General features: G+C 36.1%; 2 protein-coding genes and 1 pseudogene across 4 annotated transcripts; 2 read left to right on the forward strand and 1 right to left on the reverse strand.

Moving 5' to 3' along the window:
• Nucleotides 1–1,559: 1,559 nt before the first annotated feature.
• Nucleotides 1,560–11,553, forward strand: LOC110229073 (annotated as a pseudogene).
• Nucleotides 11,554–13,257: 1,704 nt separating this feature from the next.
• LOC9314923 (protein WVD2-like 6) lies at nucleotides 13,258–16,354 on the forward strand. Of its 3 annotated transcripts, none has more exons than XM_021029950.1 (9): nucleotides 13,258–13,413; nucleotides 13,940–14,087; nucleotides 14,173–14,403; nucleotides 14,558–14,595; nucleotides 14,795–14,866; nucleotides 14,944–15,043; nucleotides 15,121–15,192; nucleotides 15,296–15,406; nucleotides 15,497–16,354. In XM_021029950.1, exons 2-9 carry the CDS (start codon nucleotides 13,947–13,949, stop codon nucleotides 15,926–15,928), a joined length of 1,197 nt encoding a protein of 398 aa, XP_020885609.1. In that variant the 5' UTR covers nucleotides 13,258–13,413; nucleotides 13,940–13,946; the 3' UTR covers nucleotides 15,929–16,354. The 3 variants fall into 3 exon arrangements, with proteins under 3 accessions (XP_020885609.1, XP_020885611.1, XP_020885610.1); XM_021029952.1 differs by having other exon boundaries at nucleotides 13,259–13,413; nucleotides 14,947–15,043; XM_021029951.1 differs by lacking the exon at nucleotides 13,258–13,413 and adding an exon at nucleotides 13,439–13,505.
• Nucleotides 16,355–16,978: 624 nt separating this feature from the next.
• On the reverse strand, nucleotides 16,979–17,516 carry LOC9314924. Its single transcript, XM_002880635.2, has one exon. It carries the CDS (start codon nucleotides 17,475–17,477, stop codon nucleotides 17,013–17,015), a length of 465 nt encoding a protein of 154 aa, XP_002880681.1. The 5' UTR covers nucleotides 17,478–17,516; the 3' UTR covers nucleotides 16,979–17,012.
• Between the last annotated feature and the right edge of the window lie 1,155 nt (nucleotides 17,517–18,671).

Genomic DNA, 18,671 nt, shown 5'->3' on the forward strand with positions numbered 1-18,671 from the left:
CGGAATTATTAGGTAGCTTGAACATGCTACATGCTCTTGATCTGTCATCCAACCAATTAAGTGGAAATCCAATTTGTAGGTTTTGGATTTTTCAGCTAATAGTATTGGTGATTTGAGAAACATTACTTATAGAATTTGCTTATATTTTTTTCTTTGTCAATATACACTTTGCTTATTGGGACTATGCTATTTTAGATTTTATATAAATTGTGTGAATTTATATATAACAAGTTCTAATATGTAACATTTTCATTTTCCCATATTTTATAAATTAGGTTTTATTATAAAAATATTAAAAACAAACAAAAAATTTATTAACATGTTTTGACTCGGTTAAACTCCAATTAGTTGATTTATGCGCTAAGGTCCTACTAAACACATAGTCCCACAACTAAGCATGTCAATCGGACTACTCCGGCCTGACCGTAAAACCCACATATATTTGAACCCGGCCCGGCCCTAACATGGCTATAGGGTTTTCCGGGCTTCTCTTTGAGAAAGGAAAACAAACTTTAAGTTTATAAAATCTCTTGAAAATAGTGACTCTATATATAAGATGAGCCAATGAAACCACTAGTATTCCTTGGGCAGGGGCCATGCTAATCTTCTCTGTATCATTCCAATTTTATCGGATGTCCCCGAAGGGACATATTTATTTTAAAAAAACCACTAGTATTCATTAAACACAACTTTATTTTAAAAAATAAAATTTAAAACCAAATAAATTGTTTAAACTTTACCAAATAAAACATAAAACAAAAGATTTCAAACTACATTATTTTGTAAAGCCAAGATTTGAATCCGCTTCAATGTATTCTAAATCTTCCTCTGCTTCATTGCATTCTAACAATTTTTTCGTCATTAAGTTCTATATATATATAAATAAAATTAAAATTTTGTTGAATTTTGTCATGTATAAATCATATAAAATATCGTAGATAAAATTTTTAAAAATATTAAGTAAATATGAATAACAATATAACATATAAATCCAACAAAACTAAATCTAAACAAAATATTTTTTTTAAGGGTTTTACGGGTGGGGTCGAATCCGGTCAGGCTAACCCCAAAAATCCTTTAATCCTAACATACTTAGTCCGGAAGGCACGATTTTTTTTGGACGTAGAAACTAAAGTCCAAGCTCAGTATTTTTCAAAGCTAAACCAGGTCATCCCGCGAGCTTTGGTTCTAATTAAAATGCCTACCTACAAGAAAGGTCTGGCGGGTTTAATGGGCCCGTAACTAAACGGGTCTTGACTCCCTTTTCCCCTCAACCTCTCCTTCTAATCCCATTCTGCGTCTCGCTCGAGCTCGCAGGCCAATCACTGTTTTAAACTATTGACGTTAGCCTATATAATTCTGTCCGCGTCGGTGGTGTTTTTCATGGCAATGGGATCTAGGGTATTTTCCCGAGTCAAAATGGTGCTAGAAAATGAGAAAATGATGTCGTTTCAATTTTGGCCGTAACTCTGAAGACCGTTGACGGCTGGTCGTTTGTTATTCTTATTGCAATTCAAAGGTTAGATCTTTATGGAGATTCAAATTATCAGTTGGTATTCATGGTCAAACCTGATATGCGTGATGTTACTGTTGTGTTGGGGCATCTTTGTCTCATAGCTGATTTACTGTCGTTTGCTCCACTTGACTTTGGTTATTTCGTGGTATATGTATATACGGGTCTTAAGCCATATATCATCCATTTTTTTTTTTTTTTGATAAACCCTATCGGCTATCCGGTCGGCCCTGGTAGGAACGCACCGAGGTGCTACATAGTGGACTGGTCCACCGTGTTAACGGCTAGGTCATTCGGGCTACTACTCTGCCTATCCCGAGTTTGGATGCCTTACGACTAAGTGCTAGAGGGTAGTCAGACCGGCTGCATTTCTGACTACCAGGTAAACCAATTGGGCCAAAGCCCAACTGACAGACTACCCACAATAATGTTGATAACAGCAGGTGGAGTCGAAACCGGAGTGAAGAGAATTTCACCCAAACAACCAGGGCCCACCAACCACTCGCCCACCCCCATGTGGGTATATATCATTCAATTATGGTTGTTTTCCACAAAAACCTAGACTTGGCTTGTTATACAATTCAAAGTAAATGATAATGATCACTCACAGACTTAATCCATGCCACATGACTTTTAAGTGCATTATTAATAAAAGACTACGACTTTTTAAAATATGCTTAATTCTTATAACCGTGGAGGAATTTGCATTGAACTCGCTCTCTCAAATTGATTTGGAGTTAAATTCTTTTTCTTGTTATCTTATTTGCAATGCATGAGTTTGATTTATGTGTTGTTAATTTTGTGAATCAAAGATTACACTTAAATGGGGGAGGAATGTTATAAATTTAAGTGTAAACCGACGGTTATTAATTAACCATTGCAACTATTCAATTTATGGTTATTATTTAAACGTACGGTTGCAAACGTACGTCACAATTTTTGAACCATATATAAACTTTGTTTCTCTTGTGTCAAAGAGAAATAAGAAGAGGAGAAAAGAGAGATTCACGAGACTAAAGATTGTCTTAATCTTTAGTGCAAAACACAAAAACAAAACACAAAAAGCTCTATTTGTTTCTCTTGTGTCTTAGCCTAGAACAAGAGAGAACTTTGATTGTCTTATCCTAGAAGGGATTTCGTGTAACCCAAGGCTTGAGAAGGGTCGAAATACTCTTTAAGGAAAGTGCTCTCGTGCGCGATTCAATCTCTATCCAAGTTCACGTTCGTTACGTCCCGGAGATACAACGTCTATACACAACAGGATACAAAAGCTGCATTGAGAAAGAAAGAAAAGCTTTGTTGGAGCTCAAAAACTCCATGATCTCAAGGCGTGTAATATCGGTCTTCGACTCTGTTCTCCCTTCTTGGAATAATGATACAAAGAGCGATTGTTGCCGATGGAAGGGAATTAAATGCAATCATACAAGCAGGCGGGTTATCGCGATCGAGCTTTTCTTTGAGGATAACGAGAGCCCTCTCCTAAATCTTTCTTTACTTCATCCGTTTGAGGAGCTTCGAAGTCTGAACTTATCACTTGGATACAATGGCGTCTTTGATGATATTGAAGGTACGCCAGACTTTTCACAGCATCTAGTTAATTTACCGTTGTGGTCTTTATTTGATAACATTTTTCCCTACCCTGTTACTTAGATTTTCCAATGCATCATAAGGTTATAGTACCGTTGGCTGATCCCTACAATATAAAATTACATCCAACGGTCAAATTCCACTTTTATCCCAATGTCCATATAGTTCAACTCTCTTAGATCCATTTTGCTAAAAATTATTACTGAAGTTATTGAAGTGATTAGGGTGGGCTATCTTATATTTGGTATATTTGTTAACAAGATTTTGTTTGCAGGTTATAAAAGCTTAAAGAGATTAAGAAACCTAGAGATTCTGTTTCTCTCTTATAATAGATTCAACAACAGCAGATTTCCCTTTCTTAATGCTGCTACATCACTTACAAGTCTTTATCTCCGGTACAACTCAATGGACCGCTCTTTTCCTTTTAAAGGTGTGTTTTAAATGATGTATCTTTGGTTCTAATATAATCGCTACAATTTGCTATCTATTTCCTTTAGTTCTAATCATTCTTATATTCTCATGAACTCCATTTCAGAGCTGAAAGATTTGACAAATTTGGAACTGCTAGATCTTAGTGGAAACAGATTTAACGGCTCCATGCCAGGTATAATCTACGTCAGTTATCACTGTACATAAATTCTTGTCTCTTTTTCTTTAGAGTAGAACATAATTTTTTAATTGGGTTATGTCATCATAAGATTATCCATATTAATTAGTGGTGTCTTTTTGTCTTGCAGCTGAGTTAGCTGAAAACTCTGAATCTAAGTTCAAATCGATTTTTTATGTCACTGGAATTCCAAGGCATGTTTTTTCTTTTAACTTTCTTTTTTTAGGAATGGAGACGAATATATCTTATTTATATTTTTTGGGCTCTTTTACTTTATTTCAGGTCTAAAGAATTTGACTAACTTAGAAGTCCTTAGTCTTGCTGAGAATATATATTCTCGACCAAGGACCTATACCAATAGAAGGTAACCATTGTTTGCTTCACCTCTAAGATTATCTATGTGAACAACTTAACATTTTACGTATGAGAAGGGTATTGTAAATTCTGAGAGGAATACAATTATTCTTATTATTCTTAATGTCATGTTGCTTTGCAAACTATCTTTTTTTTTTGCAGTAGTTTGTGAAATGAAGAATATGCGGGAGTTCGATCTCAGAGGAAATCATTTTGTAGGCCAGCTTCCTATTTGTTTAGGTAGCTTGAAGAAGCTACGGGTTCTTGATCTGTCATCCAACCAATTAAGTGGAAATCTACCATCTAGTTTCAGTAACCTTGAGTCCCTCGAATATCTATCATTGTTAGATAACAACTTCACAAGCTTATTCTCGCTCAATCCACTCACCAACATCACAAAGCTCAAGGTGTTAAAGCTTTCTGATATGGTACAAGCAAGCCCGGCCCGCCACCCATTTCTAAGAAACATAGGTATTGGGCCTCCAGAAATTTTAAGATTTTTAGTATCAAATTTAGGCCTCAAAAATATTTGTTATTGCAAATAATAGGCCTCATTTTTTTGAAAATTTCAGATTTAGTCTCAATTGTAAAATTTTATCTATTTGTTTTAGCAAAAATAGGCCCCAATTTCTTAAAATTTTAAGATTTGGTCTCAAATTAATATTCTCTAAAAAAACCCATCAAAAAAAATTTTGTTTTGTATTGGGCCTCAAAGTTCACAGGCCCGGTACTGGGTACAAGTAGAGACAGAGAGTAATTGGCAGCCAAAATTTCAATTGAGTGTTGTTATACTACGGTTATGCAGCTTGGAGAAAATACCTTCCTTTCTCGTGTACCAGAATAACTTGCATCTAGTTGATCTATCTAGCAACAGATTATCCGGAGACATTCCTACCTGGCTCTTGGCGAATAATCCAGAACTTGAAGTCTTAGAGTTGCAGGATAATTCATTCACTATCTTCCAGATGCCTACAATATGCATAATTTGCAGGTCTTGGATTTTTCAGCAAATGATATTAGTGGACTGTTCCCTGATATTGGCCATGCCCTTCCAAATCTGGTGCATATAAATGCCTCGGGTAATGGATTTCGTGGGCATTTTCCGTCGTCTATGGGTGATATGAAGAACATTGAGCTCATAGACTTATCTTACAATAACTTCTCTGGAAAGCTACCTCAAAGCTTTTTCACAGGTTGTTTTTCACTAGAATATCTGAAGCTCTCTCACAACAACTTTAGCGGCCCTTTTCTTCCAAGAGAAACAAACTTTACTCATCTGAGCGTATTGAGAATGGATAACAATTTATTTTCAGGCAAGATCGGAGTTGGGTTGTTTAGCTCACCTTATTTTCTCACACTTGACATATCCAACAATAATCTCACAGGTGCGATTCCAAGTTGGATATTCAACTTATCTTATTTGGAGCTCTTATTGTTATCAAACAATTTCTTCGAAGGTACAATATCATCTTCTTCGTTGAACATGCCCTCACTTTCGTTTCTAGACCTCTCTGGTAACCTATTTTCTGGAGCCTTACCGTCACATGTTAATAGTAATATACTTGGGAAAAATTTGTTTCTAAACGACAACAACTTTATAGGTCCGATTCCAGACACGTTGTTGGAGCGTGTCCAGATACTTGATCTCCGGAACAATAAACTCTCTGGGAGTATTCCGCAGTTTGTCAATACCCAGAGCATATATATTCTTTTGTTGAGGGGAAACAATTTAACAGGATCTATTCCAAGGCAGCTGTGTGATATGAGAAACATCAGACTTTTAGATCTATGCCTTCATATAACAAGCTCAATGGTTTCATACCTTCATGCCTCTATAATTTATCATTTGGGTTGGCAGGAGTAGGGTATACGGTTGACTATTCGACATCTATCACTACAACGTTCTTTCAGTCGGAATTTTACAAATCCACATTTGTGGTAGAGATGTTTGAGGCATCCTACTCTACCTTTCATGAAATTGAAATCAAATATGCAACTAAGCAAAGGTATGATTCTTATACTGGAAAATATGGGTTCAACGATGGAATACTTGGTTATATGTACGGGATGGATCTGTCGAACAATGAATTGAGTGGTGTTATCCCAGTAGAGCTTGGAAATCTCTTGAAACTACGAGCGTTGAATCTATCTCACAATTTCTTGTCGAGTTCTATACCATCCAGCTTCTCCAATCTGAAGGATATTGAGAGCCTTGATCTTTCTTATAACTTGCTACAAGGAAGCATTCCTTACCAAATAACCAACCTTACTTCTCTTGCTGTATTCAACGTGTCTTACAACAACTTATCGGGAATTATTCTTCAAGGAAGGCAATTTAACACCTTCAACGAGAACAGCTACTTAGGCAATCCTCTTCTTTGTGGACCACCGACCAATAGAAGTTGTGAGACTAAAAAGGCCCCAGAGGAAACAAGTAATGGAGGAGAAGAAGACGATGAAGCTGCTATTAACATGTTGGTTTTCTATTTTAGTGCTGCTTCAACTGAAGAATAATAACCAAACCGGTTTGGGTCTGCATCAACCGGCCTGCAGTTTCTGGTTTTGCGTTTTTATTTATCTCTTATGTTGACGTTTTCTTTGTTGAATAAGTCAGCTCCTTAGTCGGAGAAAGACTCGGGACGTTAGTCTAGTAGCTTAAGTTTCGTAGCTTCTGTTTTGCTTCCTTGTAATGTCTATTTAAGACCAATCTGAATTCATAAATGCATACGAGTTTCAGTCTCTGCTTTTTCAAAACTCTGTTTGTTTCTTAAGTGAGATTTGATAAAAGCAACAAGTGGTATCAGAGCTTGTCACGAGCTTGGTACAAGAGAGAAACACCATGAGTGATAAAGAGTCAATCATCATACCAAAATACGATGGTGACTATGAGCATTGGGCAATGCTCATGGAGAATCTGATAAGGTCAAAGGAGTGGTGGGATATAATCGAGACGGGAATCCCAAGGACGGAGAGAAACGTGATTCTCACCGGAGCGCAGAGGACGGAGCTGGCGGAGAAGACGGTGAAGGATCACAAAGTGAAGAACTATCTGTTTGCATCAATCGATAAGACAATCCTCAAGACAATCCTGCAGAAGGAGACATCGAAGGATCTGTGGGAGTCCATGAAGAGGAAATATCAAGGGAATGATCGGGTTCAAAGCGCACAGCTGCAGAGGTTGCGTAGGAGCTTCGAGGTTCTTGAGATGAAGGTGGGAGAGACAATCACTGGCTATTTCTCTAGAGTGATGGAAGTCACTAATGATATGCGAAATTTAGGAGAAGACATGCCGGATTCTAAGGTGGTAGAGAAGATTCTTAGAACATTGGTCGAGAAATTCACATACGTGGTATGTGCAATTGAAGAGTCTAACGACATCAAGGTGATGACAGTGGACGGACTACAAAGTTCTCTGATGGTTCATGAGCAGAATTTGAGCAGACATGATGTAGAGGAGAGAGTCTTGAAGGCCGAGACTCAATGGAGACCAGATGGAGGAAGAGGTAGAGGAGGAAGCCCAAACCGTGGTAGAGGAAGAGGAAGTTACCAAGGAAGAGGACGTGGGTTTGTGAGCAGAGACACGGTGGAGTGTTTCAAATGCCACAAGATGGGACATTACAAGGCCGAATGTCCAAGTTGGGAGAAGGAGGCGAATTACATAGAGATGGAAGAGGATTTGCTTCTCATGGCTCATGTAGAACAGATCGGTGAAGAAGAAAAACAACAAATCTGGTTTCTAGATTCGGGGTGCAGTAATCACATGTGTGGTACGAAGGAGTGGTTCATCAAGTTAGACGGCAATTTTAAACAGAATGTGAAGTTGGGAGATGATCGAAGAATGATTGTAGAAGGAAAAGGAAAACTGCGACTTGAGATCGATGGGAGAACTCAAGTGATCTCTGATGTATACTTTTTGCCAGGGTTGAAGAATAATCTTTTTAGCGTGGGTCAACTTCAACAAAAGGGGTTGAGATTCATCATTGAGAGCGATGTGTGTGAAGTGTGGCATAAGTCGGAGAAGAGAATGGTGATGCACTCAACGATGACAAAGAATCGCATGTTCATAATTTTTGCGATAGTTAGAAAGGTGAAAGAGACAGAAGAGATGCGATGTCTGCAAATGATTGAAAAATCTGACAACCTGTGGCACAAGAGATTTGGTCATCTCAATCACCAAGGTTTGAGATCGTTAGCCGGAAAAAATATGGTAAACGGCCTGCCCAAATTTGCTCATGGAGATGAGAATATCACCTGCGAGGTATGCGTAAAGGGAAAGCAGATCAGAGAGTCGATTCCGAAGGAGAGTATGTGGAAATCGACGCAGGTGCTGCAGCTTGTTCACACGGACATATGTGGACCGATTAATCCTACGTCAACCAGCGGGAAAAGGTACATACTCAATTTCATAGATGATTTTAGTCGGAAGTGTTGGACTTATTTGTTGTCGAAGAAGTCAGAAACATTTCAGTTCTTCAAAGAGTTTAAAGCTGAAGTCGAAAGAGAATCTGGGCAAAAGTTGGTCTGCTTGCGGTCAGATAGAGGAGGAGAATACAACTCAAGGGAGTTTGAAGAGTACTATAAAGAATTCGGGATCCAGAGATAACTCACAGCAGCTTATACGCCACAACAAAACGGAGTCGCGGAGAGAAAGAATCGGAGTGTGATGAACATGACGCGGTGTATGTTGCTGGAGAGGTCGGTGCCAAGGAAGTTTTGGCCTGAAGCTGTGCAATATGCGGTGTACATATTGAACCGGAGTCCATCGAAGGCTCTAAATGATGTAACACCAGAGGAGAAGTGGAGTAACTGGAAACCATCAGTAGAGCATTTGAGAATTTTTGGGAGCTTAGCGTACGCCCTTGTTCCATACCAGAGAAGAATCAAACTTGATGAGAGAAGCATCAAGTGTGTGATGTTTGGCGTAAGCAAAGAATCCAAAGCCTACCGTCTCTATGATCCTGCTACCGGTAAAATATTAATTAGCAGAGACGTTCACTTTGACGAAAATAAAGGTTGGGAATGGGAAGATAAGTTGCTGGAGCAAGAGCTCACTTGGAATGATTCTGATAATGAACCTGCTGGGGAAGAAGGTCCAGAAAACTATCACAATGATCAAGAGGAATCAGAGGAAGAAGAAGACGAAGCTGTAGTAGAAACAGCTCATCAAATCCCTCCGGTGGTTGAAACAGGAGGCGGTAGACAGAGACAACAACCGGTCTGGATGAAAGATTATGTTATTGGAAACGCAAGGATACTCATCGCAGAAGAAGAAGAGGATGAAATTCTTGCGTTATTCATCGGACCAGAAGATCCAGACTGCTTTGAAAATGCAGTTCAAATGGAGGTATGGAAGAAGGCTATGGAAGCTGAGATAACCGCAATAGAGGAGAACAACACGTGGGAGTTAGTTGAGCTGCCAGAAGAAGCAAAAGTAATTGGGTTGAAGTGGATCTTCAAAACGAAATTCAATGAGAGAGGAGAAATTGATAAGTTTAAAGCAAGATTGGTCGCAAAGGGTTACCACCAGAGATATGGAATTGACTTCGATGAGGTGTTTGCACCAGTAGCTAAGTGGGATACGATCAGGTTGATTCTCGCCTTAGCAGCTGAAAAGGAATGGAGAGTCTTCCAACTTGATGTAAAAAGTGCCTTTTTACATGGAGACTTGAAGGAAGATGTGTTCGTTGAACAACCAAAAGGATTCGAAGTAGAAGAAGAATCCAACAAGGTGTACAAGCTGAAGAAGGCCTTATACGGTCTAAAACAAGCTCCGAGAGCTTGGTATAGCCGTATAGAAGGGTACTTTGTTAAAGAAGGGTTTGAGAAATGCTACTGTGAGCATACTCTGTTCGTAAAAAAGGAGAGAGGTGATGTCTTGGTGGTAAGTGTCTATGTGGATGATCTCATTTATACAGGAAGCTCGATGGAGATGATAGAGGGATTTAAGAAATCAATGATGGAAGAGTTCTCTATGACTGATCTAGGGAAGATGAAATATTTTTTGGGAGTTGAGGTGATACAAGATGAAAAGGGTATCTTCATCAACCAAAGGAAGTATGCTGCAGAAATCATTAAGAAGTATGGTATGGAGGGAAGCAATTCAGTCAAGAATCCGATTGTGCCCGGGCAGAAGCTAACAAAGGCTGGAGCTGGTGATCTCGTTGATCCAACTGAGGTCAAACAACTCATTGGGAGTTTGAGGTACCTAACCACCACACGACCGGACTTGATTTTCTCTGTGAATCTGGTTAGCAGGTACATGGAAAGCCCAACTGAGCAGCACATGTTGGCAGTGAAGAAAATTTTGAGATACGTTCAGGGAACACAAGGTCTCGCGATTCAGTACAAACGTGAAGGAACAACAGAGTTGACTGGTTTTGTTGACAGTGATTACGCCGGTGATGTTGATGACAGAAGAAGCACTTCCGGGTTTGTTTTCATGTTAGGAGGGGGAGCAATTGCTTGGGCATCAAAGAAGCAACCTATCGTGACACTATCAACAACAGAGGCTGAGTTTGTGTCTGCTGCTTATGGTGCTTATCAGGCAATGTGGATCAGAAATGTTTTAGAGGAGAGTGGTTTCAGACAAGAAGAAGGTACGCTCATGTTCTGTGATAACAGTTCCACCATTAAGCTGTCAAGGAATCCTGTTTTGCACGGAAGAAGCAAGCACATTCATGTGAGGTACCATTTTCTGAGAGAACTAGTGAAAGAAGGAACACTTAGGCTCGATTACTGCGCAACCAAAGATCAAATTGCAGACATCATGACCAAGGCTGTGAAGCGTGAAGTGTTCGAAGAGCTTCGGGGAAGAATGGGAGTAAGATTCAGAGAAGTATAAACTGAAAAGGAGATGGTTTTCAGTTTAAGGGAGGGAATGAAGAATAATAACCAAACCGGTTTGGGTCTGCATCAATCGGCCTGCAGTTTCTGGTTTTGCGTTTTTATTTATCTCTTATGTTGACGTTTTCTTTGTTGAATAAGTCAGCTCCTTAGTCGGAGAAAGACTCGGGACGTTAGTCTAGTAGCTTAAGTTTCGTAGCTTCTGTTTTGCTTCCTTGTAATGTCTATTTAAGACCAATCTGAATTCATAAATGCATACGAGTTTCAGTCTCTGCTTTTTCAAAACTCTGTTTGTTTCTTAAGTGAGATTTGATAAAAGCAACATCAACTTATGTGGCCGCATTGATAGGCATTCTTATACTTGTACATGTGTTTTGATTGTCCTTGGGGTCGAGCATGGCTCCGCATTGTGGATGCTTTCATCGCCTTAGCTAAACGTGTGTTGCCTTGAGATCTGCTGACCTCAGTTCTTGGATATTTCTGTAAAACTTTGTTTATGTATGATTTAAATGCTTTTCTCGTGTAATTTTTTTCTTTTTGGATTTGAAAACTTTGTTAAGTACACTTGTAGTTGTACATGTATTTTTTAGTGAACACCGTGATGTAAATGCATATTTTATTCTGTATTTAGACGATTTTCAATAGGACATTGAAACACACAATTTACTACTATTACACCAAAATTTCTCCAATGTGACACTAAAAGTGATATCAAATTAATTTGATCTTTACACCAAATTTACTATTCACATTTTTATAAATATAATAATAATAATAATAATAATAATAATAATAATAATAATAATAATAATAATAATAATAATAATAATAATAATAATAATAATACTCCCTCGTCCCATTTTATTAGATGTTTGGACTAAAACCACAGAGATTAAGATACAATAAAAAAAAATTTCATTTATGAAAATTCAACAAATAGAAGAAGATACTGCATAATTAAAATAATTAAAAATTATTAAACTATTATAAATCATGCATTAAAATTAGAGAAAACCTTATATAATAGAACAAATGAAAGGTCTAAAATATCTTATATATTATGACAGGGGGTAATAAGTAGTTGAAATCATAATATTATCATAACTTTATGTGTTTTTTAAATTATATGAAAATATTAAATTAAATATTAATTTTTATAAAATATTTAAATAAATAAACAAATTGATTAGAAATAAATGATAGATAAAAAAACTTGTAACACAAAATTACAAAAAATTTAAAATAAGAAATATATATTTTAATAAATTATAATAACTATTTGTTAAAATTATTAAACAATAAAAATAAATCTTTATATGTTGTTACTAGATTTTAACCCGCGGTATACCGCGGGGCTATATTTTCTTAAAAAAATCAAAATGTAATTTGTTTGATAGATTATTTTGATTGTTAATTTTAGGATTTCACCCGTGGTATACGATCTTTTATAAATATCAACCCAAACCCGTCCCATCATATTACCCGTCCCGTGAAATTAAACATTATTTAGTTATTTTTCTTTTTAATAATACTTTTATTTAAAATCTATATAATTCAAGTCAATTTAAAAATTTCTTTTAAATGGTTCCCATAAGATATATATACATATATATTAAATTTGTATAGAGTTGAAATAATATTAATATTACAAATTTTTTATATAATTTAAATATTATAAATATTTTTAAAAATATGTAATATATATTTTTTGTTATTGAATAAGAGGATATTATGTGTAAGAAATGTAGAAAATAAGAGTTTAATATTTTTATTATGGAGTCGCAAAAAAATCTTTTATTTCTATACATGTTATTCATTTATTAATAATAAAAGAAAACAAATCCTTTAAATTAGATATTAACTAAAATAAACGCACCATAATTACTTATTAAGTAACAACCAATAAATTTCACCAAAAAATAGGTAACAACCAATAAATTCTAAACGCAGTAATTAAAGAATGAGATATTAAAAAAAAAATATCAAATAAGATATATAAGAACCTTAAAATAATTGAACATCTAAATAATTTAATTGTTAGTGTCGATTTTAATGCCTTCATTAATGTGGATTTTTTTTTTTTACAGAGAAATATTTCCTAAAGATTATCACATTAATGACTCAGAAAATTAAGGAAGATATGAATTTATGATTCTCGAAATCGTATTGGTAATATCTTTAAGTAATATTTTTCAAATTTAAATAATTAATGCCAATGGCATTCATCCGTAAATAAGGTCCAACTCCAGGATTTATTTGCTAAAAGTCATTCAAAAATGTATATATAGATTATCAAAATGGAATCAAACTGGTGTAAGTAAAACAGGGAACAGAAATGCCTACCCAAAAAAAAAACAGTGAACAGAAAAATTATCCCCTATAAACCAAAGGGAAAAAAAAAAGAAAGAAAGTCAGAAATCTCAAATCGGTGACACCAAATCCTTCTCGCCCATTGATACAGTCTACTTGTGCTTCAATGGACATTTGATTTCATCAAATCCTGCGTTAGGTGAGAATGACGCTTCGCCATTGTCGGAGTTCCTTTCTTTGTCTGCTGTAGAAAACTAGAGGCAAAAATGTCCCAAGTTTTCATGAATCTGAGTAAACTTCTATATGTCTGCTTCTGTTTACATGTTTCTTTGGTCCGTAGATCGAAGTAGAACTGTCACTTATAGTACAAGACTAGTGAGTTTATTACTAAACAACTGGATTAACGATGAGTTATTTACATGGGAGCTAGAGTTGATTTTGGTTCCTTCTATTGGCCTAAGTGCAATGTGTGGCTCCTATGTTAGTGTTTTAACTAATGCTGATTGATATCTAACTTTGTAATCCTTGAAAATGTCATCTGTCGATTGATGTACGGATATACGACTACGCTTGTGTATGTTTTGAAGAGAATGCATTCTTTTGGTAGTTGGCAATGCTAATCTCTTAACTACTGAGGAATTTTGATTACTGTTTCTGCCTCTTTTTCTTCTTCAGTTGTGATTGTTGTCACTTATATTTTTCTTTGTTCATTACTGTGTTTATAGTTTACCGATGGACTCTGTAGCTGCTGACGGGGCGGATTGTGCTATTTCAAATGGTGGTGTGACTATGGAAGGAGACAGTAGTAATGGAAATGGTACTTCGGAGAATTTGGAAGGTTGTTCCACTCAGTATCCTATGGAGGCATCTGAGGTTGGTGATTTGAAATTTCTGTTTTGCTCTTCCCTTTTTGCACAATTCCTTGTTATTGACATTGCAGTTGTCTCGCTTTTTCTAGGGCACACAAAATGAACAAGTGGATGATTCAAAACAGATGAGTAGACAAAAGGTGCAAGGAAAAGTCAAGCATGAGAAGACCTCTGGGGGCAAGAATATTCCATCAGTCTTGGTGAAGAAGAAAAGAGATGGGAAAGTGGTGGCATCAAATGGCTCGGTTGCTCCAAACGTACCTCCAGTAAAGTCTCCTAAGAGCAAATCGCTCAACGTTAGAGAGGCTCATGTCACGAAGGTTACTAATTTCTCTGTTTGTTCCTAAGATACTTGACCTCAATGCAGATTCTCTAATGATTTGGTTTCGTTAGTATTGTTAGTTGTTACTGGTGATTAGCCATGTGTATTTTTGGCTGAGAGTTGTCTCTGATCTCTTCAATTTTTCATATCAGCATGGGAAGAATCACTCTACACCAGCTGAAGGGACCAGGTACCAATATCATTCTTAAAAACATGGTTTCTGTTTTTACATGGCTGAACACTTGAGCTTTTGCATCGGTTCATTGCACAAAACTCTAAACAGATGACCGAAAATTTCCTCCAAGATCTTTGTGTGTCACTCAAAGCTTCTGATTTATGTATTAGTTCCTGTCTTTGAATCTGGTAGTTCGTTTCTCTTTTTGATACAGGGACAAGCCAAAACTGATGGCAACAAGGAAACAAGTCAATGATACATCTGAAGATGATACGCAGTCTTCCAAGTATTTCTTTTTTGGATTTACTCTTTATTCTCATTTCCTTAGTATTTTTTTCTGATTAAAACTTGCTTACTTTTTAGTAGTCCAAAAGAAGAAGATGGCAAATCTCGTCGAGCTAGTTCACTTCCAAATTATGGATTCAGTTTTAGATGTGACCAACGAGCTGAAAAAAGAAGAGAGGTTTCATTTGCTTCACTGTACTTATCCTCACAACAAACATGCAACAAAGTGTCATAGATCGCTTTCATGTGATGCAGTTCTATTCAAAACTTGAGGAAAAGATCCATGCGAAAGAAGAGGAAAAGAATACTGTACAAGCCAAGTCCAAGGTTGTGTTCTATGCCCTCTTGTTTGTTTAAAGTGTCCTCTTGTTCGTTTAAATTTTCTAGATGCTCAGTCTTCTCCTGTGAATATCCTCTGGAATACTTGCAGGAAACCCAAGAAGCTGAACTTAAGATGCTAAGGAAGAGTCTGAACTTCAAAGCCACCCCAATGCCTACCTTCTATCAAGAACCTCAGCTACCTAAAACAGAGTTAAAGAAGGTGAGTGCATCTTTGCAACTGCTGCACTTTTGATTTCTATTTTTCTATCATGTCAGTACATGTATCATGTAAAATTGTATATACTTGTAGATACCAACGACGAGACCAAAATCTCCAAAACTCGGGCGGAAGAAGACCGATTCTGGAGCAGATTCTGAAGAAGCCATTACTATTCAAACCCCTCGCATTGGTAGGCTGAGCTTAGATGAGAAAGCTCCTGTCGTCAAAGGAAGTGTTCCTGTTGAGACCAAGAAGCTACCAATGCGCAAGTCACTTCCCAGGTTGCCTTCAGAAAAGACAAATCTGTCCAACGGGAAGGTGGCTCCAGCAAAAGCTGTAACAGCCTCAACAAAGGCAAAATCCGAGAGAAAGAAACCAGATAAAGATGTGGATGCCCAAAGCCAGTCAAGTCCTGTAGGCGACAATGCTGACCCAGAAGATTCACAAGAACAAGCTCCAAGAGTGAATGAAGACAGAAACGAATCTCACATGGTAGTGGAAGTGGTTGCGGTTGAACCTTAAAACCTACGGTACGATTGTTGTGACCACCAAAATCGCATTCATGAATTAGTTAAGGAGCGAAAAAGAAACAGTGTGATAAATGGGTGAAATCAAACTGTTTATTCAGAAGATGGACAAAGAGTGAAAGAAAGAGATGCAAATTTGATGCTGTGCTTTACTTCACAAGGTTGCTTGCTGCTTCTATATTTCGTTCGTGAGAGCTTCAATTGTGTTGCATGATGTTGGGTCGTAATGCTTAAATTCTGTTTGGTTGTTTGTCGTAAAGATCTGTTTTTTTCATTCTGTTATGATGCTTAAAAGGTGAATTTTGAGGAGATTGTAATTGAGTTGTGTGCTGTGTAAGCTGTTGTGCACAAAGTTACGGGAACATTGACACATTTTTCAGTACAATTCATAGAACCCTGAATGTTAGAAGACGTTCAAGCTGTGAGACATGTTCAAGCTTTTACTCGTCTTTAGAGTTGTACCAATGTATACCATGGTGATTGAAGCAGAAGCCGTTAAGCTACCTTAAGATGATCATTCGCAAGGATGTCCAAGTCAAGGAACTCATGTGGTTTGATGCTCAGACTGCCTGCGGTACGACAAGCCGAAGAAAACATCTAGACTGGTAAACTATCTTCACCCGCGATCGAATCCCACCGTCCAACAACTACCTGGAGAAATCCACCATATGTGGGGTTGTTCATGACTCATGTTAAGATGTCCCTTTATCACACATCCAAACCACAATTTAATTTTGACCGGGCCATTCTCCGCGGGCAAGTAACACCCGAACAAACCCCTCTGACTCTATGTTCTTTCTTGTCTGTGGTTTACAACCTACTGTACCAAACATCCAGACAACCAAGCGATAAGTTCCACCGGCTACCTCCCATGGTTCAACATATGCCCAACAACACACAAACCAGTCTTGTGGTTGTTTTAACCCACAATGCGGTCAAGATTCTCAGTTCAACCGTGACAATATTTGACAAAAGGAAACACTAAATCACATAAAAGAAAATTGACATAATATTTTTGTTTAAATAGTTGGTACAATACAATCAACTTAAACCATTATTTAACAACCATCATTACAATTTTAACCAGAAAATGGTGAAATAGCTTCAGTTTCATTAGAACATTTGTTCCATATTTCGTTAGTTTTGATCATAGCTTTAGAACTAAAACGTTTGAGTTGATAGAATTGCAAAAACAACTTCATCAATTCTGTGTGGCATTGCTTGCCAGCTTTCACTATCATCAGACAACAATCTCTCGAAGTACTTTTGTTCCGAGAAATTCCGTCTCTATATTCAATGTTACATTCAGTCCCACCAGGTCCCATTTTTACACCGCAGTTAAGAAGATATTTGAGATGTTTTCTTGATTGTCCACGTATAACGTTGAGATTATAATCACCTGGACTCGGCCAATGTTTAAGCACCACATCAAACTCGTTGATTAGCATTTCTTCAAGATCGGCTGCTATGGCCAAACTTTGATTAAAAAATGATAGCAAAACCATAACTGAAAAAAATGTCATGAGAATGGTTTTATTCTCCATTTTTTATTTGTTTTAAGATATTTTGATTTTATTTTTTTTATTTGTGTTATGCCACTAATTAAGATTTGTGTGTTTTATTTATAGTGAACGAGTGTTCATTAATGTTATTACTAGTAACTGTTTATTGATAACGAAATTATTTAAACAAAAGTTATAAAATAAAGAATATAACGTTTCTGTTTGTTATTTATGATCAACAAGATGTCTTCTATATATTAAATAAGAGTTTTTGTTGCTGATGTGGCAAGCCCACAATTTTTTTCAGCCTTTTTTTTATAAGTAACCTATCCCACTTGCCAAACACTCTTATTTCCCAATAATACTTATTTTGATTATTCTAATACTAATTGACAAACACATAAGAATCCTAAACTTACCAAAAATAATTGTTTCAAAATTTTAATATTAAATCTTACTAATAAATGTGAACACATTTTTTGATATATACAAAGGAATTTAATGCATTTAAACTACCAAAAACACTTTCCTAAAATTAAGGAGGAGTTATTGGTTCATGGATTTATAAAGAATTAGAAATCCAAACAAAAATCATTTGTTATTCAATCATTGATTTTAAAATCTTAATTAAAATCATTTGTTATTGGTTCTATGAATTATAAATACTAGTTGAAATCCTTTGTTATTCGTTTAATCATTTGTTTTTGGATTTGAGAATCCAAATTATGTTTTAAATGGATTTGAATGGAATTGAAAGAGAAAAATAGAAGGATTCAAATCCATGGGTAAACACATGTTATTTCAAAATCCATATATCTTGATTTCATAATTAATAGAAATTTTCAAATTCTATATGGATTTACAAATTAATAAACCAATAACACCCCCTAAATTTTCCTACAAAACAAATATAATCAATAAAATCCATAAAACAAATTTTAATAATCTTCTACTAAGTAAACATAAGATGAAACAAATATTGTTAATTTGTCACCAATCCAAATTTACAATGAAACTAAACACAACAACTTTGTAAATTACAAACATATTAAAAATTGATAATAATTTAATCAAATATCTATATTTAAATATATATAAATTGATAAATTTAATAGCATAAAATTTATGTACGGGTTCTTACCTATTGTTTTGTTAAGTATGGTATGATTATTATTATTATTATTATTATTTTCATAAACTATATATACAATTTCTATAAATTATTAAAAAATTAAG

Source organism: Arabidopsis lyrata (assembly GCF_000004255.2).
Source record: "Arabidopsis lyrata subsp. lyrata unplaced genomic scaffold ARALYscaffold_4, whole genome shotgun sequence".
NCBI classification, from domain to species: domain Eukaryota; kingdom Viridiplantae; phylum Streptophyta; class Magnoliopsida; order Brassicales; family Brassicaceae; genus Arabidopsis; species Arabidopsis lyrata.

What these genes read in the sequence shown, in the direction of transcription:
- LOC9314923 (XM_021029950.1), top strand. Translation starts at nt 13,947, where the DNA reads ATGGACTCTGTAGCTGCTGACGGGGCGGATTGTGCTATTTCAAATGGT. An exon ending in ACACCAGCTGAAGGGACCAG is followed by an intron (nt 14,596 to 14,794) that starts GTACCAATATCA and finishes TTTTTGATACAG; the next exon opens with GGACAAGCCAAAACTGATGG. An exon ending in GAGCTGAAAAAAGAAGAGAG is followed by an intron (nt 15,044 to 15,120) that starts GTTTCATTTGCT and finishes CATGTGATGCAG; the next exon opens with TTCTATTCAAAACTTGAGGA.
- LOC9314924 (XM_002880635.2), bottom strand. Translation starts at nt 17,477, where the DNA reads ATGGAGAATAAAACCATTCTCATGACATTTTTTTCAGTTATGGTTTTG.